Source organism: Ooceraea biroi, chromosome 5 (assembly GCF_003672135.1).
Source record: "Ooceraea biroi isolate clonal line C1 chromosome 5, Obir_v5.4, whole genome shotgun sequence".
Classification (NCBI taxonomy): domain Eukaryota; kingdom Metazoa; phylum Arthropoda; class Insecta; order Hymenoptera; family Formicidae; genus Ooceraea; species Ooceraea biroi.
The window spans coordinates 17,060,401-17,081,203 of record NC_039510.1 but is presented as its reverse complement, the minus strand read 5'-3'; the positions used below and the strand labels follow the sequence as shown (position 1 = coordinate 17,081,203).

Genomic DNA, 20,803 nt, shown 5'->3' with positions numbered 1-20,803 from the left:
ACTAATTTATCTGCATCTCAGCTTCTTTTCTCTCCATTTTTCTCTTGACATTTTAATGTTTTCTTCGACGAAAATTAAAGATTCGCGTGAAGATACCTGTGAGGTCGGTTCCGCCGGCTTTCCTTCAATTTTGCCATTAGTCTCGTGAATTCCTCCCATTCTTTGTCCACTTCCTCCTCGCTAGCTTCCGGATGCAGAGTCTCCTCCAAAAGCTCCTTCTTTGCGGTTTGACTCGCCATTTTTGCAATATAGTTGCGCTATATTTCGTCACAAAAGCACTAATATTTACGAGCTCTTTTCTCTCTTCCTCTGTTCGTTTCGTGCGCTAAGCAGGCAATTTCATACTTTTCTGAGAAAGATTGGAAGACTCTTGATGGAAGATAGCCGATTATTACCGTTTTATCGTATCCACTCTTCTTTCTATGATTTCAATCACCCAATCTCGCGATGTACCAAACTCACAGAGCTTTGTCGTGATTCTTTCTCTTCCTCTCGGGATTGTCGCTGCCTGATCTGAATCTTCCCTCCATGATTTTCACGAATCGGAGGGCGATTGCGTGCCGTCGAACACCGTGACACTGACACTGATTGAAGAGGCTGGCGCAAAAAAAGCGCGAATTCTCGGCGCGAAGGAACAAGTTGAAAATTCGAGAATCACGAACGAGAACTCGCCGCCCAATGAGTCACACTGACAACGAGAAGAGAGAGAACCGAGCGTGCAATTCTCAGATAGAAGGCCCTGCAGCCTGTGGGCCAATTTACGGACTCATTAGGCCTCACTGACGACGTCGCACACGTACACGCGCGATTCTCCCCCCACGGCCGCTCAAATTGCCCATTGTCAATACGCGGACACCTCGCGTGTGTCGCAACGCTGCCAAGAATTTGCCACCCCTTGTCGAAAATAGGTATAGTGGTCCGTTCGATTCGACTTTATCAAATGGTGTGTTATAATATTTCATTGATTAGATAACATGCTCGCGTTAGATAACATGCTTTCGTGTTCTGCCACACAATAGATGAACATTCTTAATATTATTTCTCAGAATATGATATTTAAATAATTGCTATTTTGTAATTCTGTAATTAATTGTCATTAAATCGGTCGCGTCGTTGCAATGTTTAAATTTTGATTCTTACGCAACAATGGATACCTACAAGATGCACTCAATCATTCGCAGATAGAAAAATTAGTAGGAAGCATCGTCGTATTGATGTAAATATTTACCGTGGCGCGACATAGCGCAATTAATTCCATCGACAATCACGAGAGCATCGGGAAAATCTTATCGGCGACGTTTCTAGTAGCGACTGTACGAAAGCCGTGCACGGCAATTGGCTACTTCCCTCGACGGGGGCTCGTAGGAAGCTGCCTTCAAAGTCATGAGTTATCATTGACCAAAATGACCGTGTAATTTGATGGATGGATCGTCTTAACCAGCGGCCGACCGTCAACTCCGATCGATGACTTCTCCCGATATCCCGGTGTTGTTTTTAAACGTTGATGGATCAATTTTTTATATTGATGAAACGTTGCGCACTCACCTTGATGTTACCTCTAACGATTTCCGTTCGCGTTGTTCAATAAAATAATAAAATTTCAGTTGATACTTAACTCCTTGCACCAAGTAAAATTAATTGTACCATAATTATTAATTAACTCTGATGTTGATTTAAATAGATATACTCGCGCTCGATGATGAAATCGATATGATATCGATATGATATCGTTGATTACGTACCTCCTCGCACGGTGGCTGGAGACCGAGTGATTTCCGAAAGAAGCATACGGATAATGACAATTAAACAAGATTTGTCTAAGCTGTATGCGTACGCAAGGTCTCTAATTGTTGACCAATCAGGTCGTAAAAAATCGCTTATTTGACCTGTCGCTTTGTCTGCACGTCGGGCATTGCGACGCAAAGAGATAACGGCGCGTGCATGCTGCACTCGCAAAAGTGCCGCCGTGCGCGCAAATTTGCGCTCGCAAATTAACGTCGCGGGATGATTTAGTTCCCGATACGGCTCTTTCGTCACGGCTTAATAAGGCTTGCAAAATGTCTTATACGCTTATTTTTAACCGTCTAATTGTAAGTGGTAAGGTCGTGAGCGTGCGAGGAAATGGATATGCATTACGCAATCGTATACGTGTGACAGCAGTAGCAAAAAGGAAAGTTATTCGCGATCGATGGACATTATTAAACGTTACCGGTGTCTCAAAAAACAAGCGGTCCATTTGCAAAAACTCTTGATCGGCGAGCGGTGACAAACAAACGCACGTATCCCGAAAGTGAAAGCGCGTAGACTATGCGAAATAAAAGATGACTTACATATATATATATATATGGCGCAAATTTAACAGGGCGAATGGCTGATCCAACAATTAGACGTTTCCATACGTCAACAAGCCGAAATACGTCACGAGACGTCGGTGTAGTCTTCTCCGATTACGTGAAAATTCCTGATACCATTTAATTTTGCGTGCGACTACTAAATCCCCAATTAACGAATCTCATTGCGTACAAAGCGCAAAAAATTTGCGGCTGATCGCATCCAAGGCAGTCGTCGTTGTGAAACGATTCGCGACGATCGCGATCGATAACGAATATTTTAGCGAATCATCCGAGAATCGCGGGGAATTAATCGCGACGAAGATCCGCGGAAGATCGTAGATTCGATCTCACGACGGAGTCTGGAGTAACCGCGATAAATTTCTTCTGAGAACAAGTTGACCTCTCAATCATCCATGCGATCTTAACGTGCGGTTTGCATTCGCGAGATCGCAGGCGTCATCGCGTAACTAACAATAAGCGATGCATGTTTTCGCGTTTCTCGTAATCCGAATATTTCCATTATTTCGCGCAATTTTCCCGTGGTCTGATTCCCACACTTGACAACTGTTTGTTCATCAATGTGCTATTTCGTGCGCATTGATTGAACATCTTTGCTGTTAACTTTTTGTGCCGTGTTTGGTAAATAACGTTATATTATAAAAGTGGCTGTATGGAGCTCGATGTGTACATTGCACCGTCATGAGAACGGGGATCTCAGAACGTCACGGATGTCCCATGGGTTCCATGACCCTCCTTGACAGTGCATTAGATCGTGGTGAATTAGTTAATGCGAGTCGTACGAAGCGGTGATGAATTACCGCGCTCGCGATGCGTCAACACTGCAGGCGGCTGCATTTTGGGCGTAGGATCATTTGTCCAATTATTGGATCTTCCTTCCTGTTTAGCTCCGACGAAAAGCCAAGTCACATTGCTGAGACTCTCTGCGGGTCTTATTCATTCTTCTTTTTTTCCATACGTAATATTTTTTTCATACATGGTTTATAAATTTTTGTGTCGAAACGCAATATACGTGCCATTTTCTAAAAATTCATCTACTGGGAAAAGATTATCGAGGTAATCAAATAAATTCACTGCGATAATTAATAATTATCACAATTAATAATATAAACACATAGGTTTTAGTGTAATAATATATATATATAGATTATAAAAAATAATATAAACGTAATTATACGTAGAACATGTAAATTTCAACAGTCTTAACAGTTCTTGTAAAATGTTTACAGATTTATTTCTCCGGAGAATCAGGTCTAGGTTGCGCGAGCATGTGTCCCGATTGTCGAGCGGAGATTCGACTAAAGAGATAAGCCTAATTAACATCAGCCATAAGCAACGTCGGCTAATAGCTAATGGTCGACGGTGGTTTAATGAGTCACATAGTTCTCTAATCGCTTTATTAACGCGCCATTGTCCATCTGGATCCAAGTAGAGGAGAAAATGTGAAAATCTGGAATAGAGTTCATATGTCGATGCATCGTAAAAACGCTTGACTTCTGATTTCTCTTCATTAGTTGCGATAACAATTTCGCGCAACAACATATTTTTCATTTGAGCATATTTAATTGGTTCCCGTGCGTATCTCAGCCCTTTGGTCATGCGAGGAGTTATCGCGTAAGAGAACGAGATGAAACCGGCGCGTATTCGTTCCTGTCTCGGCCTCTCGATAATGCGGCGACAAACAAAGTGCGTCGATAACTTCTGAACTCCGGTGTACATCTGTTGACTTCGCTAGACTGAAAAATACGCGAAGCTGGATCGGTCATCCGCACGAAGCAAGAAATGAAGTATCCACGTTTCCGAACAATTGCACGCTCATTTTGCACAATTAACGTGTAGGTACATCACTTGAGAAGAAGACAAAAGTGAGAAGATCTTGGCATGCAATCGACTATGAAATCTGTAAGAATGGCAGATTCTAAGGTCCATGCTTCTCGGCAATCGACTATCACGTGTGAGACTCTTAAGAATGTATTTCTCTGCAATATTCTTCTTAAGAACGATTCATATTTTCAAGGTTCTCGTTTGCGTAGATTCCTCTTTTCAAATAAAAATCAATAGTGATAATTGCGACCGTCCTTCACCGCAAAAAGCTCTAATTGAATCACGTGTGACAAGTTAATTCGTTTAACGTGTACGGGACTGTAAAGAATATGCATTATGTACTCTCAGAATTTATCGACACATTGACCGAGAGAACGCAAGGTTGCGATTTCTATTCGTATCTTGAACGTGACACATGTTCACATAATCACGGATAATCTATTCGATCATTCAACGGGACAGAATATCAATTTCCTCAGTGAAACTTAAAGAGAAATCCTCGTGCATCTTTGTAACGAACAATGAAGCCAACTGTATTAAGCTTTGTTAAGTATGACTAAAAATTACTATAAAGTAAATTGTTTTTAAAACAAAGCTTTGCCAGACTATTTAATTTGTCGGGAAATATTAATTAATCTCTCTTAAGTTTCCAATATTGAAAATTAACGACAAACGACAGTATATCGTAATTTATCACACTTGCTCCCTCTTAAACTGATAATACAAACTCCAGTCAAACGTAGCGTCTGCACGACTAACCGTTTGATAACCCTGTTTACCGCTTTCAACGTAAGAGACTAAATAAAGAGTATAGAAAATGATTCTGGTCAACCACCTCTGGGTCAAGTCTTTAAATTCTGAAATTGATTGAACATATGTAGGGATATATTATTAAATATATAAAATATAATTGGATTTAATATAAATATATTAAATATAATATATATATATATATATATATATATATGTATATATATAAATATATGCCGTAACAAAATATAAAAGTTGTACCTCGCAAAAATTTCATCGAAAATTATGAGTAAACATATTTTTTTATATTGATTCTTAATTACTATATTAATTCTTAATTAGTTAATTAGTTCTATATAATTAACGCAATAGAAACAATTTTGTTGAAAAAAAATCATTATCACTGATAAAAAAGTAATTAATTTTATTGAACATTAATGTTAAATAATCACATTTATATTTTGTGACTTATATTTTCCAACAATCAACTGAGTTTTATATTATCGGCGACACCCACTCAGCAAGAAATAACAACTGTAATCGAGCGGACAAGTCCAAGACCGTCATCATCATCGACCAGTGATCAAACCGCAATGTCGATTATGTCACGTCAAAGTGAATATTGTATACATAGAATCATGGAATTGCACATGCGAACTTATTCATCTTGATAAACATTATTCGTATAACTCAGTAATTGAAATAAACGTTATCGGTTTTTATAAATCTCATATCGACAATTTTATCATTCTAGATGTGTGAAAGAGTCTAGATATTTGAAATAATTTCGTAGAATATACACTTTTAACGAGTAGAATATGAAAAACAAGAATTATATTATATAATAATATATCAAAAATCAAATATTTTCTTTAATATCAATAAATGTGTCCATAAAACAAAACGAGAATATTACATAAAAATAAATCAGCACTTAATTGATTTTCGATCATCTCTAATTTCTGTGATCAGTGGTTTAAACGGTTGGTCGAAAGCTAAGAAACTAAGATGAGACAAATGAGTTCATCGATCTTTCCTGGCGAATAAACAATCAAGCAGATCTGCGAACGAGTTTCATCGGTTGCACACTCATATGCTTGGCGAATTCCTCCGAGATTTTCAGTTGATTCGGATGATACGTGATTCCACCTTCCCTGTCAACTTTCTGCATGTGTTGTCTCTCGGGATCTCCGGCAACCAAAATAGGATTGTCACCGGCTGTAGGCAAACTCCTCAGCTGTCCAAGTAACGTCGACAATCTTTCCTTGGACCCGGGCGTAAACGCTTCAGGATTAATGACTATGAAGCAGTGACCGAGATTGGCAACTTTGTCGCCGGTCTTCCAGCTACGGATGTTTGGACCAAACTCACTTCCGGCCAGAATACCACACAGTATCTCGACCATTAGACCTAGACCGTAACCCTTGTAACCGGAATTTTTTTCCGTGCCACCGAGCGGCATCAACATAGCTGCTTTGTAGGCTTCTTCAGCATTGCGAGTCACCTTGCCGTCTGATCCGAGCGCCCAACCTTCAGGGATATTTTCATTCTTCTGAATGGCCAGCTCTATCTTACCAAGGGCTACAGCAGTGGTCGCCATGTCGAGGAGAAACTCGTCGCCATCACAAGCCGCCATACCTAAAGACAATGGATTCGTACCCAGACCAGCCTTTGCGCTGCGCGTAGGCGCCATTAGCGGGCTCGTGTTGGTGCAGGTAAAGCCGATCATGCCTTGATCCATTGCTATCTTCGTGTAGTAACCGCAGATGCCGTAATGATTGGAGCCGCGGGCTGACACCATGCTAATGCCGAATTTCTTGGCCTTCTCTATGGCCAACTCCACACAATACTTGCCAACCACTTGGCCTAACGCGTTCTCTCCATCTACGACGGCTATCGCCTAAAAATGACGTCTGACGTACAGGATCTATAAAATTTCTCAAGTCTAGTGGAACTTGGTGTTAGAGTTCATTTCCGTCCCTTTTTTCTATTCCTTTTTTAATCGATTGTCTTACTAATAGTTACAACATACAATTTTCATACAAAGTTTCACTTAAATCTAAAATATGATTATTGCATGCTAAACGACACGTAACAGGCTTGCTACATGAGCGAGGAAATTATCGTTAGCGTATACAAAAGCATGTTTTAACAAACACAATTTTAACGAAACATTATTACCAAATTATAAATACAGAAAACACAAAGACATGAGATACATATTAACATATTACAAAGCGCTTAATATTTATAGCCGACCGAAAACGCGACAAGGAAAATGTATTATATATAAGCTTTACGACTCGGCGACAATCGCCTTCGCCGATATAGAAGACAAATTAATCAGGATGCATATCTTATCGGGTCATCAGTTGTTGAAGCTCGAAGGCCAATCGTGACGACAAGAAGGCGTTTTAACGCATTTATTAGCGCGAGAAATGCAAAGGAAAGGATTACTTTTACAACACATGCATAAATTACTTTCAATCGTTCAAAAAAATATTCGCATCATCGATAACAATTTGCGCCATAATTGATCGGCAACGTGTGATATCTTGATGCACAACAAAAAAGAAGAAGCGGAGAAGAGCGGGAACGATACGTTATCCAAAGTTTTGAAACGAGCGTGCAAATAGTGATAAAACAAGTTGCAAATTCCCTCGATTGGATTCATGCCATTGGACGAGTATCACCAAGTTCCACCACAAGACTGATCCACTAATTGTGACGTAAGGTCATTCGCACCTGAAAATCGGTGACGATCCGCGGTCGGGCGGCCGGATCGGTGATTTTGTTTTCGATATCCTTCACGTACATCTGCATGCGGTTCATCCCGTGGCTGAAATGGCCCCTATAATCAGCAGTCATCAGATGATGGGCGACCGTGTGCGCGTCCTCTGGTGTAGTGCCAGCCTTGCGCATGCATTCTTCGATGAATCTGATGACTTCCTCCTTAGGGACAACTTTATGGTCTTCCTGACACATTGTTGACGACATTCTGGTGGCAATAACAGCGTGAAAACACGGCACGTTCCTTATTGTCGAAAATTCGCAGACGCGACTAAGCACAGCTCCACGAAAGACGGACCAAGACATCTTGCCTTCTCTTTTCTCCGGCTTCCAATGATATGCCTATAAATATCTTATCACTTTGCCTTATCAAAGATCCGAAAGTACATACACTCGTCGTGCAGTAGCAGTATATCGCCGCTCGTTCGAGATTTATCAAAGTCAGAATCGAAGTCTTACGTTTCTGTCTTCAGAGTTTTTTCCTGAGCATTTAATTTCGTTAAATTCGAATTCTATATATTAATAAATATTGATGGATACAGTGATAATCACCGATTAAGACTGGATTGTAAATGACTTGGATGATATAACTTGTTCTTTCTTCACGTCTCTATCTCTGCGGCGAAGTAGATTTTTTCTTTTCCTCCCGTGATAATCAGTTCTTTGTTCCGTTTGAAGTTGGCGCCAGATCGTATCGTTGGAACCACGTGACTAGTTGAGATATAGCGGACGAAGGAGCGACCTAATTACCTCAGCAGCGGTCTCGAATAGAATGACGACGATCTTCATGTATAATGATTCGTCTTTACGTGCAAATCCAGCTTCGAGGAAGGAAATCTTTTGTATCTTCGTTTTCTCTTTCCGGGAAAAACTTGTAGCTCCCTACGTCTGGTCACGCGAATGATCTTTGACGGCGCGTTTCACGTGTCTCGTACGTCACTCCACCGTTATCACATCTGCGTTCTCCCGCAAAACACTCGCGAGTACGTAACGCGTCCTCTGGCGGGAGTTTTGAACGTCGCGATCATCGTCGAAATTGGTTATATTCAGTAGTAATTTTAATGAGATTAAGGAAACTGGACCAAATCGCGTCATTGATATCGTAAAACTCGGAAACGGATGCTAAATCAAGCTTGTTTCGTATTTAAACATTTGCATGACGTCGCCCGCATATCGAGTATATAGAATTTACTGGCGTAAATTATCTTAAGATTGATGAGTTACGTGATCAAACGTTTGTCACTATTTGATAAATAATTAAACGATTATTACGGAGTATCGAAGCAGGTCGAGCATTTCATCCACACAAAGATCCTGCTCGCAGGATGCGATGAATTAAAAAAAGATAACGTGATGTTCATGTTAATCTTCTTGTGGATCATTATAATAACGTAATACTAATAAATTCACGCATACAGTATATCACGAAGCGGACACGTACGCGCATTTTGACGTTTGAACGGTGCGGAGTAATCGTCACATCGTGATCGATAGTCACACGGCTACCCGGTTCAAAAATTGAATCGCGCACATATGAATCACATTGCAAAAAAACAAAGAGAGATGAAACATGCAAATACACGTGCAGAACGAAATGAAAAAGAAAAGAAGCCGCGCGCGCGCGCGCGACTTCAGTTACGTAATAAATGGACACGCGTATTACTCGCGAGATGCATACGAAATCGACGTCCACGATCGGTCGTGCATGCAATTTGATTATGCACGGATCGAATTCATGCAACCGCGACGATATAATTCTGACATAAGAAGGGACCAAGTTTAATGGCAAGTCACGCGAAGACACGATTGATTCGCCGTGCGTATCCGCTCCTTTTTCTCTCGCCGACTGTCCATCTGCGAGCGGATTCACGCACGGAACGAGGAAAAGCCTTGAAAGACGATGCGTGCGCGCGCGTACATCCGCATAAGAAGCCGCATTATATTAAGCTACGTTGATGAAAACCGTTATTCTTTGTACACATACTGTACGATCGATCGAAGCGATTGAAACCAATTGCAAGAGCACCGTCCAAGAGGACCGTTCGCTTGAGCGCGGTTTCCACGATTTCAAGAAAATGCCGGTTCCTTGGCAATGACGAGGAGAAACTTTTGCCTTTTAATATTTGCAGAATTGTAAGAACTATTAATTATCATGTGGAATTAAGTATGCTCTAAATTAATACCGATTACAGTTAATACTGATAAGCTCTGCCTTTTGGCGTTCGCAAAGTCGAGTTGTCGGTGTACAAATATACTGGAAAATTAAGTATAATCTCAGTTAATATCAGTTATATCTAATACATCTGGCAACACTTTTATTTGGCATGTGTTATATTGTATTACAACGTGCAAAATATTTAAGCGAGATAAAAGGGACAATTTCTGAGTTGATTGCGCCATGATGACGTGTGTGATAACAACGGTAATTATCGCGAACGGATCCCAGTTTATTATTGTTGTATAAGTTTCTATGCGATATTAAACGGCGATCTCTACCATAAAGTTACTGTTGTGACAAATGACCAGTGCGAAGGAAACTAATTTTTACTTCGTTAAATGAGAACTTTCGATTTGTTTAAAAGTTTAATCCGCTTGTTTTTCTAATTCCTGCAATAATCTGAAATTAAATTCAATGAAATATATATATATATATATATATATATATATATATTGCACATATGCATATACATGTATATTATAATTTAAAAACTTTTTAGTATCTGTTAAATTAATTGAAGTTTATGTTCTATAAAATGTACAAAATTTAAAAACTTTTTTCATTATTTCACTCAATTCAATACTTCGTCGTGGATACATACATAATTATCAGAATGTTCTCAAACAATGTAGCTCTTGATACTATCTCTTGATAGTTTTATTTTTAATATCATTTCTGAATTTTAGATTGAATATTTGATTTCTACAATGAAACAATGAAATAAAACTGAAAAAGCACATTAAACTTTTAATTATATTAGGGGTGTGATTTAGTTTTGAGGGTTTTTTTGCTCAAAAACGCATGTATTTAAATATGATAATGAATGAATACCTTAATCAAAATATTTTCCTTCGTTTTCTATAACTTTTTCCTATCTTTCTGGCAAGAGATGGATTCCACGACGATAAAATGACTCTTCTTTTGAGTTGATCCATTCGTCGACGAATTTTCGCACTTCTTCGAAATTATGAAAGTGTGTATCCTCCAAAGCGTGTTGCATCGACCGGAACAAATAATAATCGCATGGAGCAATGTCCGGAGAATACGCGGGGTGCGGTAAGACTTCCCATTCAAGCTCTAATAGTGTTTGTTTCACTGATAACGCAATGTGAGGTCGAGCGTTGTCACGAAGAAGAATCACTTTCCGTCGTTTACTCGCAATTGGTGGTCGTTTTTGGTCCAATGCTTGCTTCAACTTGTACAATTGGTGTCGATAACGATCAGCCGTGACAGTCTCATGCGGATTTAACAGCTCATAGTACACTATCCCACCAAATACAGAGCATTACTTTTCAACCGTGAATATTGCGTCTCGGAGTGGATGTTGATGGTTCGCCTGGATCCACCCATGATTTTCTGCGTTTCGGATTATCAAAATAGATCCACTTTTCATCCCCAGTAACAATCCGAGACAAAAGACTCTTCTTTTTTTGCCTGGCGATCAACGAAATGCAAATGTTCAAATGGCACTTTCCGATAATTGATGTCGAACCCATTTCCCTTCTTTCTGAATTTTTCCCATTTCATGTAAATGTTTGGTAACTGTTGTACGATCAACATTTAATGCCCTGGCAAGTTCTGAAGTGGATTGTGTTGGATTTTCGTGCAATAATGCTTGCAAATCTGCATTTTCAAGCTTTCTTGGTTGTCCCGAGCGTTCTTTGTCCTTCACATCAGTATGACCACTTTTAAAGCGTCTAAACCAGTATTCACACGTCTTAATTGATGGGGCAGAATCACCATAAGTTTCCACAAGAATTCTATAACCCTGAGCCGCAGTTTTCTTTTGATTAAAAAACAAAAGCAACGCATGTGGAAAATGCTAAAGAGCTTTCGGAAGTTGCATTTTTACGATGATATAAACACGACTGTTATTGCATCTATTGCTATAATGCTACTAAATGTCATGGATAATGTCAAGACTGTAAGAAAGAACAGTTATCGGAAACAGCTATTGGAACAAACTGACACTACAGCCATCTGTTGCAAAACCCTCAAAACTAAATCACACTCCTAATATTAACATTTTACAAGAGATGCGCACAAGAAATATTTATTTTCAAATCGCTCATTTGATTGCTCGAAATATGTATTATCTATCGACACAAGAGGCAATTTCAAATCTCGTGCAGTTTTTGTAAACGATCAGCATTACGTACGTAAGAACATGTTATTGAAAAATTGTAATCGCTGATAATTAAGTTGATATATCGTGCAAATTTAATATCCTTTTTATTTGCGAGAACAAAATATATGCGGGGATATGATTGCGTTATCATTGCGTAATATGTAGATTCTATCGTTATATAATATTAACAAATTGATGTAGAGAGAATTATGTTTACAATATCACAATTTTAATTGGACATCTAATCGTCAAAGCGATTAGATCAGTTGGCATGTAATCGATAATACGAGTTACGATGATTGCGCATCGGATATTATTACATAATTGCGTTGTATATCTAATTAAGACATATGATTTAATTACAACAAGTTATTTTTTCTCAATATCGCATATCATCTACGTAAGAAAATCTGATTAGTAGAAGTTCGTACTTTCCGTGAGAACATACGAACCGTCGACCGCATACATTGCATATCTCACGTCAAAATCAAATCGAGGCGGTTTACCAGTGATTCATGTACCCACAGTACATTGGTAAGATTACATCATAACTATTTAATTTCGTAAACATGATTATGTATTACAATTGAGTGACAGCTGTAAATTAGTTCGAAGAAAAAATACAAAAATTTCATACGTACGATCACATATTTTCTGCGCTTTTAATTGAATAGTATTAAAATAAGCAATTTATCAAATTGTGAATAAACATAGAATAAGATAAACAGCGCAGGATATATAATGACAATTTATATAATTTTTTAAATTAGCTAAAATGGACCGATGATTGTGACGTTAATTATACTATTGTAAAAATTATCGTGTACTATCAAAAACCTCTCAAACAGCTAATCACACTGTTTAAAATTGTCAATCGATAAAATACATATAAGTTGCTTGAGCGGGATAAACATTTTGATTTAAACACACATATATAGTAAGAATTTATGGCATTCTTTAACTATCAATACTTCTCTCCCCTCTTTCCTTCTCAAGACTTTTAATTATAAACACACATTATCATCAGTCATCACGTAAAACCCACGTGAATCATAAATTCTCGATGTCGAATTTCAATCAATCGATTTTTAATTGTTCAAGTGGAGATCACGTGCAAAGTAGTGACGAACTCACTGACGAACAGAATAAATAAGCTCACGTGATGAACAAAAGTGATGGAAATGCTGATCAATGAAAGATTTAAAAAATTGTGAAAAAACTGAAAAAAATAATAAGAAATAAGTAAATTTTAGAGAACGTAGAATTGTTTGCATAATTTTATTTCTCGTATTTGTACATCTCAAGAGTTGATTATGTTTTGCTTAAACTTACGAAGCTTGTAGCAATTTTTTCGTGAAGAGACTTGAGATAATGCAATAAGTAGAAAGAAAATAGAACAAGACAATAAGAGGATTACTCTAAGTTACAAAATTTTAAGCGTTGATCGCTCGCCGCTTGCAAAAGGTACGCCTATTATTTTGTGCGAGCAGTTTGTTTCCCAACGAACGTAATTATTATTATTAACGTAAACGTAACGTAAAACACATTCACGCTTTAAAAGCATTTTAAGTGCAACTACAGATTACATTAATACAATAAATTTTCATTTTTGCATAATGTTTTTAACAGTTCGATTTTTCTAAATCTACGTTTAACATGAAGAAAGAGTTTCTATTTTCTATACATGAAGATATTTACGATAGATTAAAATTTTCTAATTTCCTCAATCTTGGAATTTCTAAAAGACATTATTTTTATATTATTAATTTTATACTTGTCTTTTAACTTTAATTCTTTATATTATATCATAGTTTCCTTTAATCCGCGATTTAAGTGAATTTAGAAATACGAAAGAATCAATAGTACGAGGAAAGCACAAATGACCGCAACTGCGGCCAAGACGAAGTTTGTAAAGAGAGAAGATATGAGAAAAATTCGCACGTGATCCACGTACATCGGATGACGAATGACGTTTAGAATTATACGGATTGTACGGGATGCTTCAAGTAACTATGTGTTTTTAATCGAGGTCACGACACATTTTTCTCTCAGAAAAATCGCAGGAAGATCGCGCGAAAAGTTCGAAAATTCCGAACGGACTTGGCAGTCGTTGGCACAAACGATCTGGCAAATCTTCTTTGTGATTCATTGCAAAATGGAGGGGAGAGAGAGAGAGAATGAAAATAATTAGAGAGAACGTTAGACAGAACAGTATTTTAGAGTTTACGGCTTCAGAAAGCCACGGATCTCTTTGCACAGCTGAACAAACTTTGAAGTTAGTCGGAATTTAATTATGTTTAATCGATTAAAACTATAGTGGAAAAATATTTTCATTGCCGCGCTGTTAAAATTAATATTTTATTATCATGATACATATATCACTAATATGAAAGATGCTGATTTAACGAAAATAAAGTTTTATAGAAATAAAAGATAATTCATGCTGGCACTTTAGTTAGAAATAAACAAAGACATAGATTTTCCACCCTTGTTGCACACGTTAAACATGCCTCTGGCAAGAAAATTTGCCTGCTTTTCTCTCTTATCCCTCCTCTCTTGGAAATAAAAATATCGCTGCAATATATTCTGAGTCCGCTCGAAAACAATGAAAAGAGGCAGTTTTGGAGCAAGAAAATTATTCGATTCACGAGCGTGTGCCGGAAATTTATATGTTAAAAACACCTTCGAAGGAGTTAAGTCGCTGTTCCTTCTACAATATTTCTCTTATTCGTTATATCTTTTTCGATCATTTCTATTCTGTAAAATATGAGCAATCGATATAATTCACAATAATTCACGACGTTAAAAAATCAACCTAATAAATATCAAGAATTGTGTTGAAAATGCAAGTGCCTTAAATCAACAATTTAGATGGCAACTGTAAGAAGTTGTTAAAAAATAATATTGTCCTTATTATTTATCATTTATTAAAGGAAGAAATTAGAAGAAGAGAAGAAAGTAACAAAATCCGTTAAAAAAAAGTAGAATAAGTAAAGTAAAATGTTCTATACTATACGATACTTATTTGCATTATGAACAATTCTTCTATTTTTAAGTCCTGTGAAACTTTTTAGAATAGATTGCATTCATTCTTGATACTTTTAGCAAGCGATAGGAATCGACGTTTACGATGCTAATAAATCGATAGCAAACAGTTTAGCATAAAAACCTGATCAAGTTCCACGTAGCGTTTTTTGAAGGTTATAATCGTCACAATGCTATGATAACAATCAATATTTTTCTAATTACTTCTACTTGTATAAAATAGCTAAAAGTTTTAAAAAATTCAGATAAAAGATGCAAATATGTATAAATGTACATGATTCGTCCAATTCGTAAGAAAGCGTTAATCATCGCGTTAAGACGTATCTAAATAATAAAACTCGGAGATTCAAATTATAGGAAGAATATTTTCTTATAACGTTTAATAATAATTTTATATCCGCTCGAGTGTCGTCTCTCGTTTTCTTCGTTTAATTAACTCGCTGCGTTTATCATATTGATAAAACAAGATTTAAGAACCTCGCATTATAAAATTACAAAGGAATACTTACCAGGGTGTTCTGATATCCCAGTTCATACTCGTCGTCCTCTCGGTCAAATGACGCCATCTTGATTTTGTTTTGTCACACGGGAGCGGTTAACTCGAAAAATTACTCAATCGTCAAGGAAAATCGTTTCCAAGAAAGTTGTTCGTCAATGGTGCGACATAGAGGAAAATGCGAAGATAGAGCAGTTGTGTGTGAATCTGCATGGGGTTTCGTTCACGATCGTTTGCTCTCAAAACTACCAAAGGTGTCTCCTTGTTCCTTCCCGTTACAATGGCAGCGATTCATCGGTGACAAACTTTACTCCGGATGCACGACGCCCGGCGTCGTCGTCGGCGCTTTATTATTTTTTCTTTCTCTTTCCGTCACAAATTTCGGAGTCGCGAGATCTGCCAGCAAGCATCGCGAGCAAGGCGCGAAGTTCAAAAGCCAGTTACGCAACGCGTGATAACCGAGAGAAAGGTCAAGGTGCGTCGACAGAAAGCCTCGAAATGTATCTCCGGCGAACGAGCAGAAAGGGCGGATATTATTTGGTTACGCGAAAGTAATTCTTAGCTGTAACGAGAATAATAACGTATATCTTCTTTTAAACTCAACTATCGATTCGCGTTAGCCTCGTGACTTACTTCAACCTTATCGCGCTCGTAAAACTACGCGCGAAAGACGATTTTGTCACTTGCGCCGAGCGAGTCCGTAAGGCATGATGTTCACGCAACTGCGTCCCAAATCGGTTATGTACCAATCGGTTAAACCGCGCACGACGAACCTTTAAATCGCTACCACCGCGCTTCCGAGGAAACAACGCGCGAAATGATGCTGCAGGCGGGAGTGTCACGTGACTTGCGTTCGATAGTTATCGCGGCGATTATTCAGCAACGTGAAAACAGTTACGAGCGAGATAAAGAAACGCCGAAGATATCACTGTGCAAATATCGAGCCGCGCGACGAACGGCTACGTTCACGAATTGACAATTCACGGTTTGCACCCTCTCGATCATCTCAACCGTGAGATGCCGTTTCGTTCTTACCGATGCGACTTCCAGGCTGGTAAATATTGACGCCGAAGACGTTTCGCGATTAACGGCCTGTGATTAGCGTTCGAATAACTGATCGACTTGTCGAAAAATAATCTATCTAATCGTGCCCATCGATCGATTTTACACGATAAACACCGAGAACTTGGCGAACTTGGCTTTTGAATTTCTGACTTCGAATACTTTTTGAACACAGTAAACTCTGCGCAAAACGATATTTGAGAAAAAGAGTAATGCCAGAGTACTTGACAGAGTAATCTCGCGTCTCCGAGATTCTCGAAGCAGAGGAACACACGTGGACTAAGGTTAATCGCCAAAACGGCAGTGTCGTCGCGTTACTCGAGTGGCGGCAATGGTTCCGATTCCGCGGAAGCGGGAATTTTTAGTCAATGACAACGATGCGATCCGATCGTGGCGAAACGCGGCGAGCGCGCGCCTCAGTGGCGTACATGCGCCCTGACTGTCCGGTTGGACGGTCGCGAGCCGACTGATAGGTGTTTCAATGAAGCGGCCGAGATTTCAGTCACGGTATTTGCAGGAAATTTGAAATCCTCAACGGAGGCGACGACAGCGGCGGCGGCGACACTTAAGCGACTGATTTTGCGATCGACTCCTTGGATTTATGCCGGCGCGATTTAATTATGTTTGCACTGAAATAGACTTATAATCAAAAACAGGTAGAATCGAAGACGATAGTTCGTTTTAACGAATAGCCTTTCTTTCGAGAAGGAAATAATTGACCTTACAAACGCTTACAAATAATTAATTCACAGAACTGATGTAATAATGATGATGAGTCAGACTGTGGACGACGACCTTTTCCTTTTTCCCGTTTGCGTTTTTTCCATTTTGCATGCACGTGACACGAATGGATCTCGGAGCTGTCGATGACACGCGAATAAAGCTAAACGATTAATACATTGATAGAAGGTACTAATTGACCACCAAAGATACTAATTTTCTCCTTCACGTAACAACCGATCGCGCACGTGACAAATGGTGAGAGTCTGGACGACGATATCAGGAGTGTCGTTGTCTGATAGTGATCGATTGCGTTTTATTTTTCGCGTTACGAAGATATCTTACTTTTATCGTAAATATTGATATTACTCTTTACCAATAGATAATCTGGATAAATAATTAATTAACAAAAATATTAATAGTTCGCACAAGCGTGCGCTGGATATAATATAGTATTTATTCTAGAATAAAATGCAAAAGTTCCTCATTAATAACGTTAAAAAACTATTTTTTTCACTTAAATGTTGCATACAAGTTTTTCAACATTTACTACGTTTTTATTAAAAGTGAATCAAGTTTCTTACGTTTCATTTATGTATTCGCTTAAATTTAATCACAAATTGAAACCGACGCGACGGTTGAATCGAATCTGAGCGTAACAAAAATACTTGTTTCGCACAAAAATTGCCGATTAATGCAGCGCTCGTTTATCCGATACTGCGATAAACTAGCGATTCGTATAACATTCTTAATGGTTCTCCAATAATATGGTCGAACATGGAGTTGTTCTTGAAGAAAATTGCGCAAACCATTTGTTAGACAAAATATATTATTTTACAGAAAATTTAGCTTAACAGTTTAATTTTAATTGGTGCGTATATTGGGAAAGCCAGAGGGAATCAACTAGAGGTGGAAACAGTATTCACATAGCCAACTGACAAGAGTACAAACATTACATATATTATATATCATCAATAAATTTATAATAAGCATCATTGCAACAAAGTTAACATCATTGGACGCTTTTTAAAAAGGAAGGCCACCCATTACATTAATACTGGTTGCTAGTCTAATAATTGTGCGTATTTCGATGTAATCTCAAAAATATATATATTCATTCCTCTCAATTTTACGATATGGACGACGTTATAAAATATTACAATTCGGAATCTGCCGTTCCCGTCTCCCCCATGTATGCCTACGTACTTCACCCAATATATAACTTATTCTAGGAGAGAGAATGTAGTGTTGATTGAAACAACGCGATATTTTCCCTTTGGTACAACGCTATCATTTCGGCGGACTGTCGGTGGAGTTATCCGAAGACGAGCTCGGTACGACCGAGGCTGTTATAAACGTAAGAGAAAACAAGTATGTAGATAAATGACGCTGCGCAAGATACAAAAGCAAAATCAAACCTTATCAACTGGCATGGTATACTCACCAATAATGATGATTAAAATTATGACACATATGATGCCAATGATAATAATCATTTTGAGATTCTTCCACCAGTACTTTCGCTTCAACTTGCCAGCGTGTTGCTCAAACTGTGTCGCGCCCTGCTGCAACGCGTCCGCGCGATTCTCCAGCTCCGACAGCTTCTGATCCCGCTCCAGCACCTTTTCCACGTTCACCTTCATTATACCCACGACTTCATCCACCGTCGCCTGCGTCTGTTGCAATTTTTTGCTGGCACCTGCCTGCTGCGCATTGTGCGGTCCACCCATCTCTGCCTCGCCTGACGCACCTCCACCCTCCATAGGTCTGAAACGGCGAAACGAGGATCATGCGATTAACCAGTTTACCAGTAATATTTCTATAAATCGGCAGAGTGCACACGATTTTAATTAGATCCAGACGACGAGAAAACTCAATATTCTTTGCAATGATGCCCAAGGAAAGTATATATCCGACGAAATAACGGGTACACGCCCATAACCTCAAAGATCATGCATATGGTTCTAAACTGTTTTTATTCGCGCATCTACCGGTTTGCAAAATACTTGTAGCTGTCGCTTAAAGAGGGACTTGGTACATCTAGGAACTGCGAAAAAGTAACAAAATTACCACTTAATTCGAAATTTTCGATTTTCGATTTTCGCAGCGATCATTTCGCAAGGATGATTTCGACAGTGTAATACTCGTCTCTCACTTACCGAAAAATATATTAAATATAAGAATAAATTAGAGCACAACCGTAGACTCGTAGACTGGCAAACAATATGACAAATACCTTGCAGATTATCGCGATGACGACTACAATTTTATAACGACAACAGTGAACAGCGGATGACACAGATCGAAGATGGCGATAATCATGACGTCATGGACGTATAAAAAATGTTGCAATCATAAAGGAGAGAAAATAATATGTTCTCGGCATAAATTCGTTTTTTTCCACAGTAATCTGCAGTTTTGACATAATTTATTGGTCTGTTATAAAACTCAGCATTTATAGCAGTTTTTCAATAGGCAGAAAACAGTATTTCACGCGTTATCTAACGGAGAAAACTGAAATTACTTCACAAAGGAAACCTGCTGGTAATTTATCGACGTGAAATATCAATATATAAAACAACTCGTTCATAATTTCAATCTATCGACACAATAATTAATGCCTAAACGCATAAAAGTAAACAAAATAATTAAATTATGTTCAATGTACGCTATAATTAATCATGCCAAGTCAATTAGATTCATATACATATGTATATGTATGTCAGGCAATCAATTACTGTCAAAAAATTATATGAAATTTCAAAGCTTTGCAAAATTCATTACACATATGTACAAATGTACGTATATAATTTGTTGTATTTTTATACTACCATTACGGCTAAAAATTCCTCTAGTAATACAATTATTGTACATATTCGATAAACAATTTGCAGAAATATCTTTCTGCATATTATTTAAAATCAATAATTGAATTAGATCACGCGGTTAAACCTCGCGTCGAAATTCTGCTTTAATCGCGATTAATAATTTGACGTCGCATGACCAAGCGTCCATTTCTGTAGCGAACGTAAAATTGAACAGTTTTAGGAATCATGAGATTGATCTCATTCGCACCACAGTCACGGAAACAAAGCAGAAAAGAAAAAAGACCATTCACAAAATTGACGCTTACCATTACGAGTTGCCATAACTGAGATGATAAATAATGTCGCGGTAGAAAGGTCCTCAATGTACGCCGTCCACCACCACGTCGCGTCGATGTGACTCACAATGAAAATCGCGACAGGAGCATAAATAAAACATCTTGCGGACACTCGTGCGCGTACTGCACCGCGTCGCCAGGAACGTAGGCGCGATTGCCAAAGACGGAGGTGCCATATCCTTCACCTGGCGATTTCTTTTGCCTGGCGAACGCAACAACGAACTGGAACATTTCAAACTTACGCCACTATCAATAA

General features: G+C 38.3%; 3 protein-coding genes across 8 annotated transcripts in view; all 3 read right to left on the bottom strand.

Annotated features, from left to right (window-relative positions):
- The window catches only part of LOC105284925 (chloride channel protein 2), a 28,725-nt gene extending 10,523 nt beyond the window's left edge, over window positions 1–18,202 (bottom strand). Inside the window, exons 1-2 of one of the 4 annotated variants that reach the window (XM_011348785.3) lie at window positions 16,638–18,202; window positions 15,616–15,998 (exon numbers count right to left, since the gene is read on the bottom strand). In XM_011348785.3, the coding sequence (XP_011347087.1) occupies window positions 15,616–15,672 (57 nt within the window). In that variant the 5' untranslated portion in view covers window positions 15,673–15,998; window positions 16,638–18,202. Of the gene's footprint in view, window positions 1–96; window positions 2,635–15,615 lie in introns of those variants that run through there. The other 3 variants (XM_011348783.3, XM_011348784.3, XM_011348782.3) reach the window with 3 other exon arrangements.
- Window positions 5,329–9,323, bottom strand: LOC105284926 (uncharacterized oxidoreductase YjmC). Its single transcript, XM_011348787.3, has 3 exons — window positions 8,268–9,323; window positions 7,671–8,197; window positions 5,329–6,825 (listed from the first exon to the last, which is right to left on the bottom strand). Exons 2-3 carry the CDS (start codon window positions 8,019–8,021, stop codon window positions 5,977–5,979), a joined length of 1,200 nt encoding a protein of 399 aa, XP_011347089.1. The 5' UTR covers window positions 8,022–8,197; window positions 8,268–9,323; the 3' UTR covers window positions 5,329–5,976.
- Window positions 18,203–18,322: 120 nt separating the features above from the next.
- On the bottom strand, window positions 18,323–20,699 carry LOC105284919 (synaptobrevin-1). Of its 3 annotated transcripts, none has more exons than XM_011348771.3 (3): window positions 20,518–20,699; window positions 18,829–19,151; window positions 18,323–18,730 (listed from the first exon to the last, which is right to left on the bottom strand). In XM_011348771.3, exons 2-3 carry the CDS (start codon window positions 19,145–19,147, stop codon window positions 18,675–18,677), a joined length of 375 nt encoding a protein of 124 aa, XP_011347073.1. In that variant the 5' UTR covers window positions 19,148–19,151; window positions 20,518–20,699; the 3' UTR covers window positions 18,323–18,674. The 3 variants fall into 3 exon arrangements, with proteins under 3 accessions (XP_011347073.1, XP_011347074.1, XP_011347075.1); XM_011348772.3 differs by lacking the exon at window positions 20,518–20,699 and adding an exon at window positions 19,621–19,724; XM_011348773.3 differs by lacking the exon at window positions 20,518–20,699 and adding an exon at window positions 19,544–19,671.
- Between the last annotated feature and the right edge of the window lie 104 nt (window positions 20,700–20,803).

Excerpts from the sequence above, each read along its gene's own strand:
- LOC105284926 (XM_011348787.3), bottom strand. The coding sequence starts at position 8,021 with ATGTCTTGGTCCGTCTTTCGTGGAGCTGTGCTTAGTCGCGTCTGCGAA. Across the intron at positions 6,826-7,670 it reads GGATCGTCACCGATTTTCAG|GCGATAGCCGTCGTAGATGG; the intron begins GTGCGAATGACC and ends CGTCATTTTTAG.
- LOC105284919 (XM_011348771.3), bottom strand. The coding sequence starts at position 19,147 with ATGGAGGGTGGAGGTGCGTCAGGCGAGGCAGAGATGGGTGGACCGCAC. Across the intron at positions 18,731-18,828 it reads AATTTTAATCATCATTATTG|CCTCGGTCGTACCGAGCTCG; the intron begins GTGAGTATACCA and ends CGTTTATAACAG.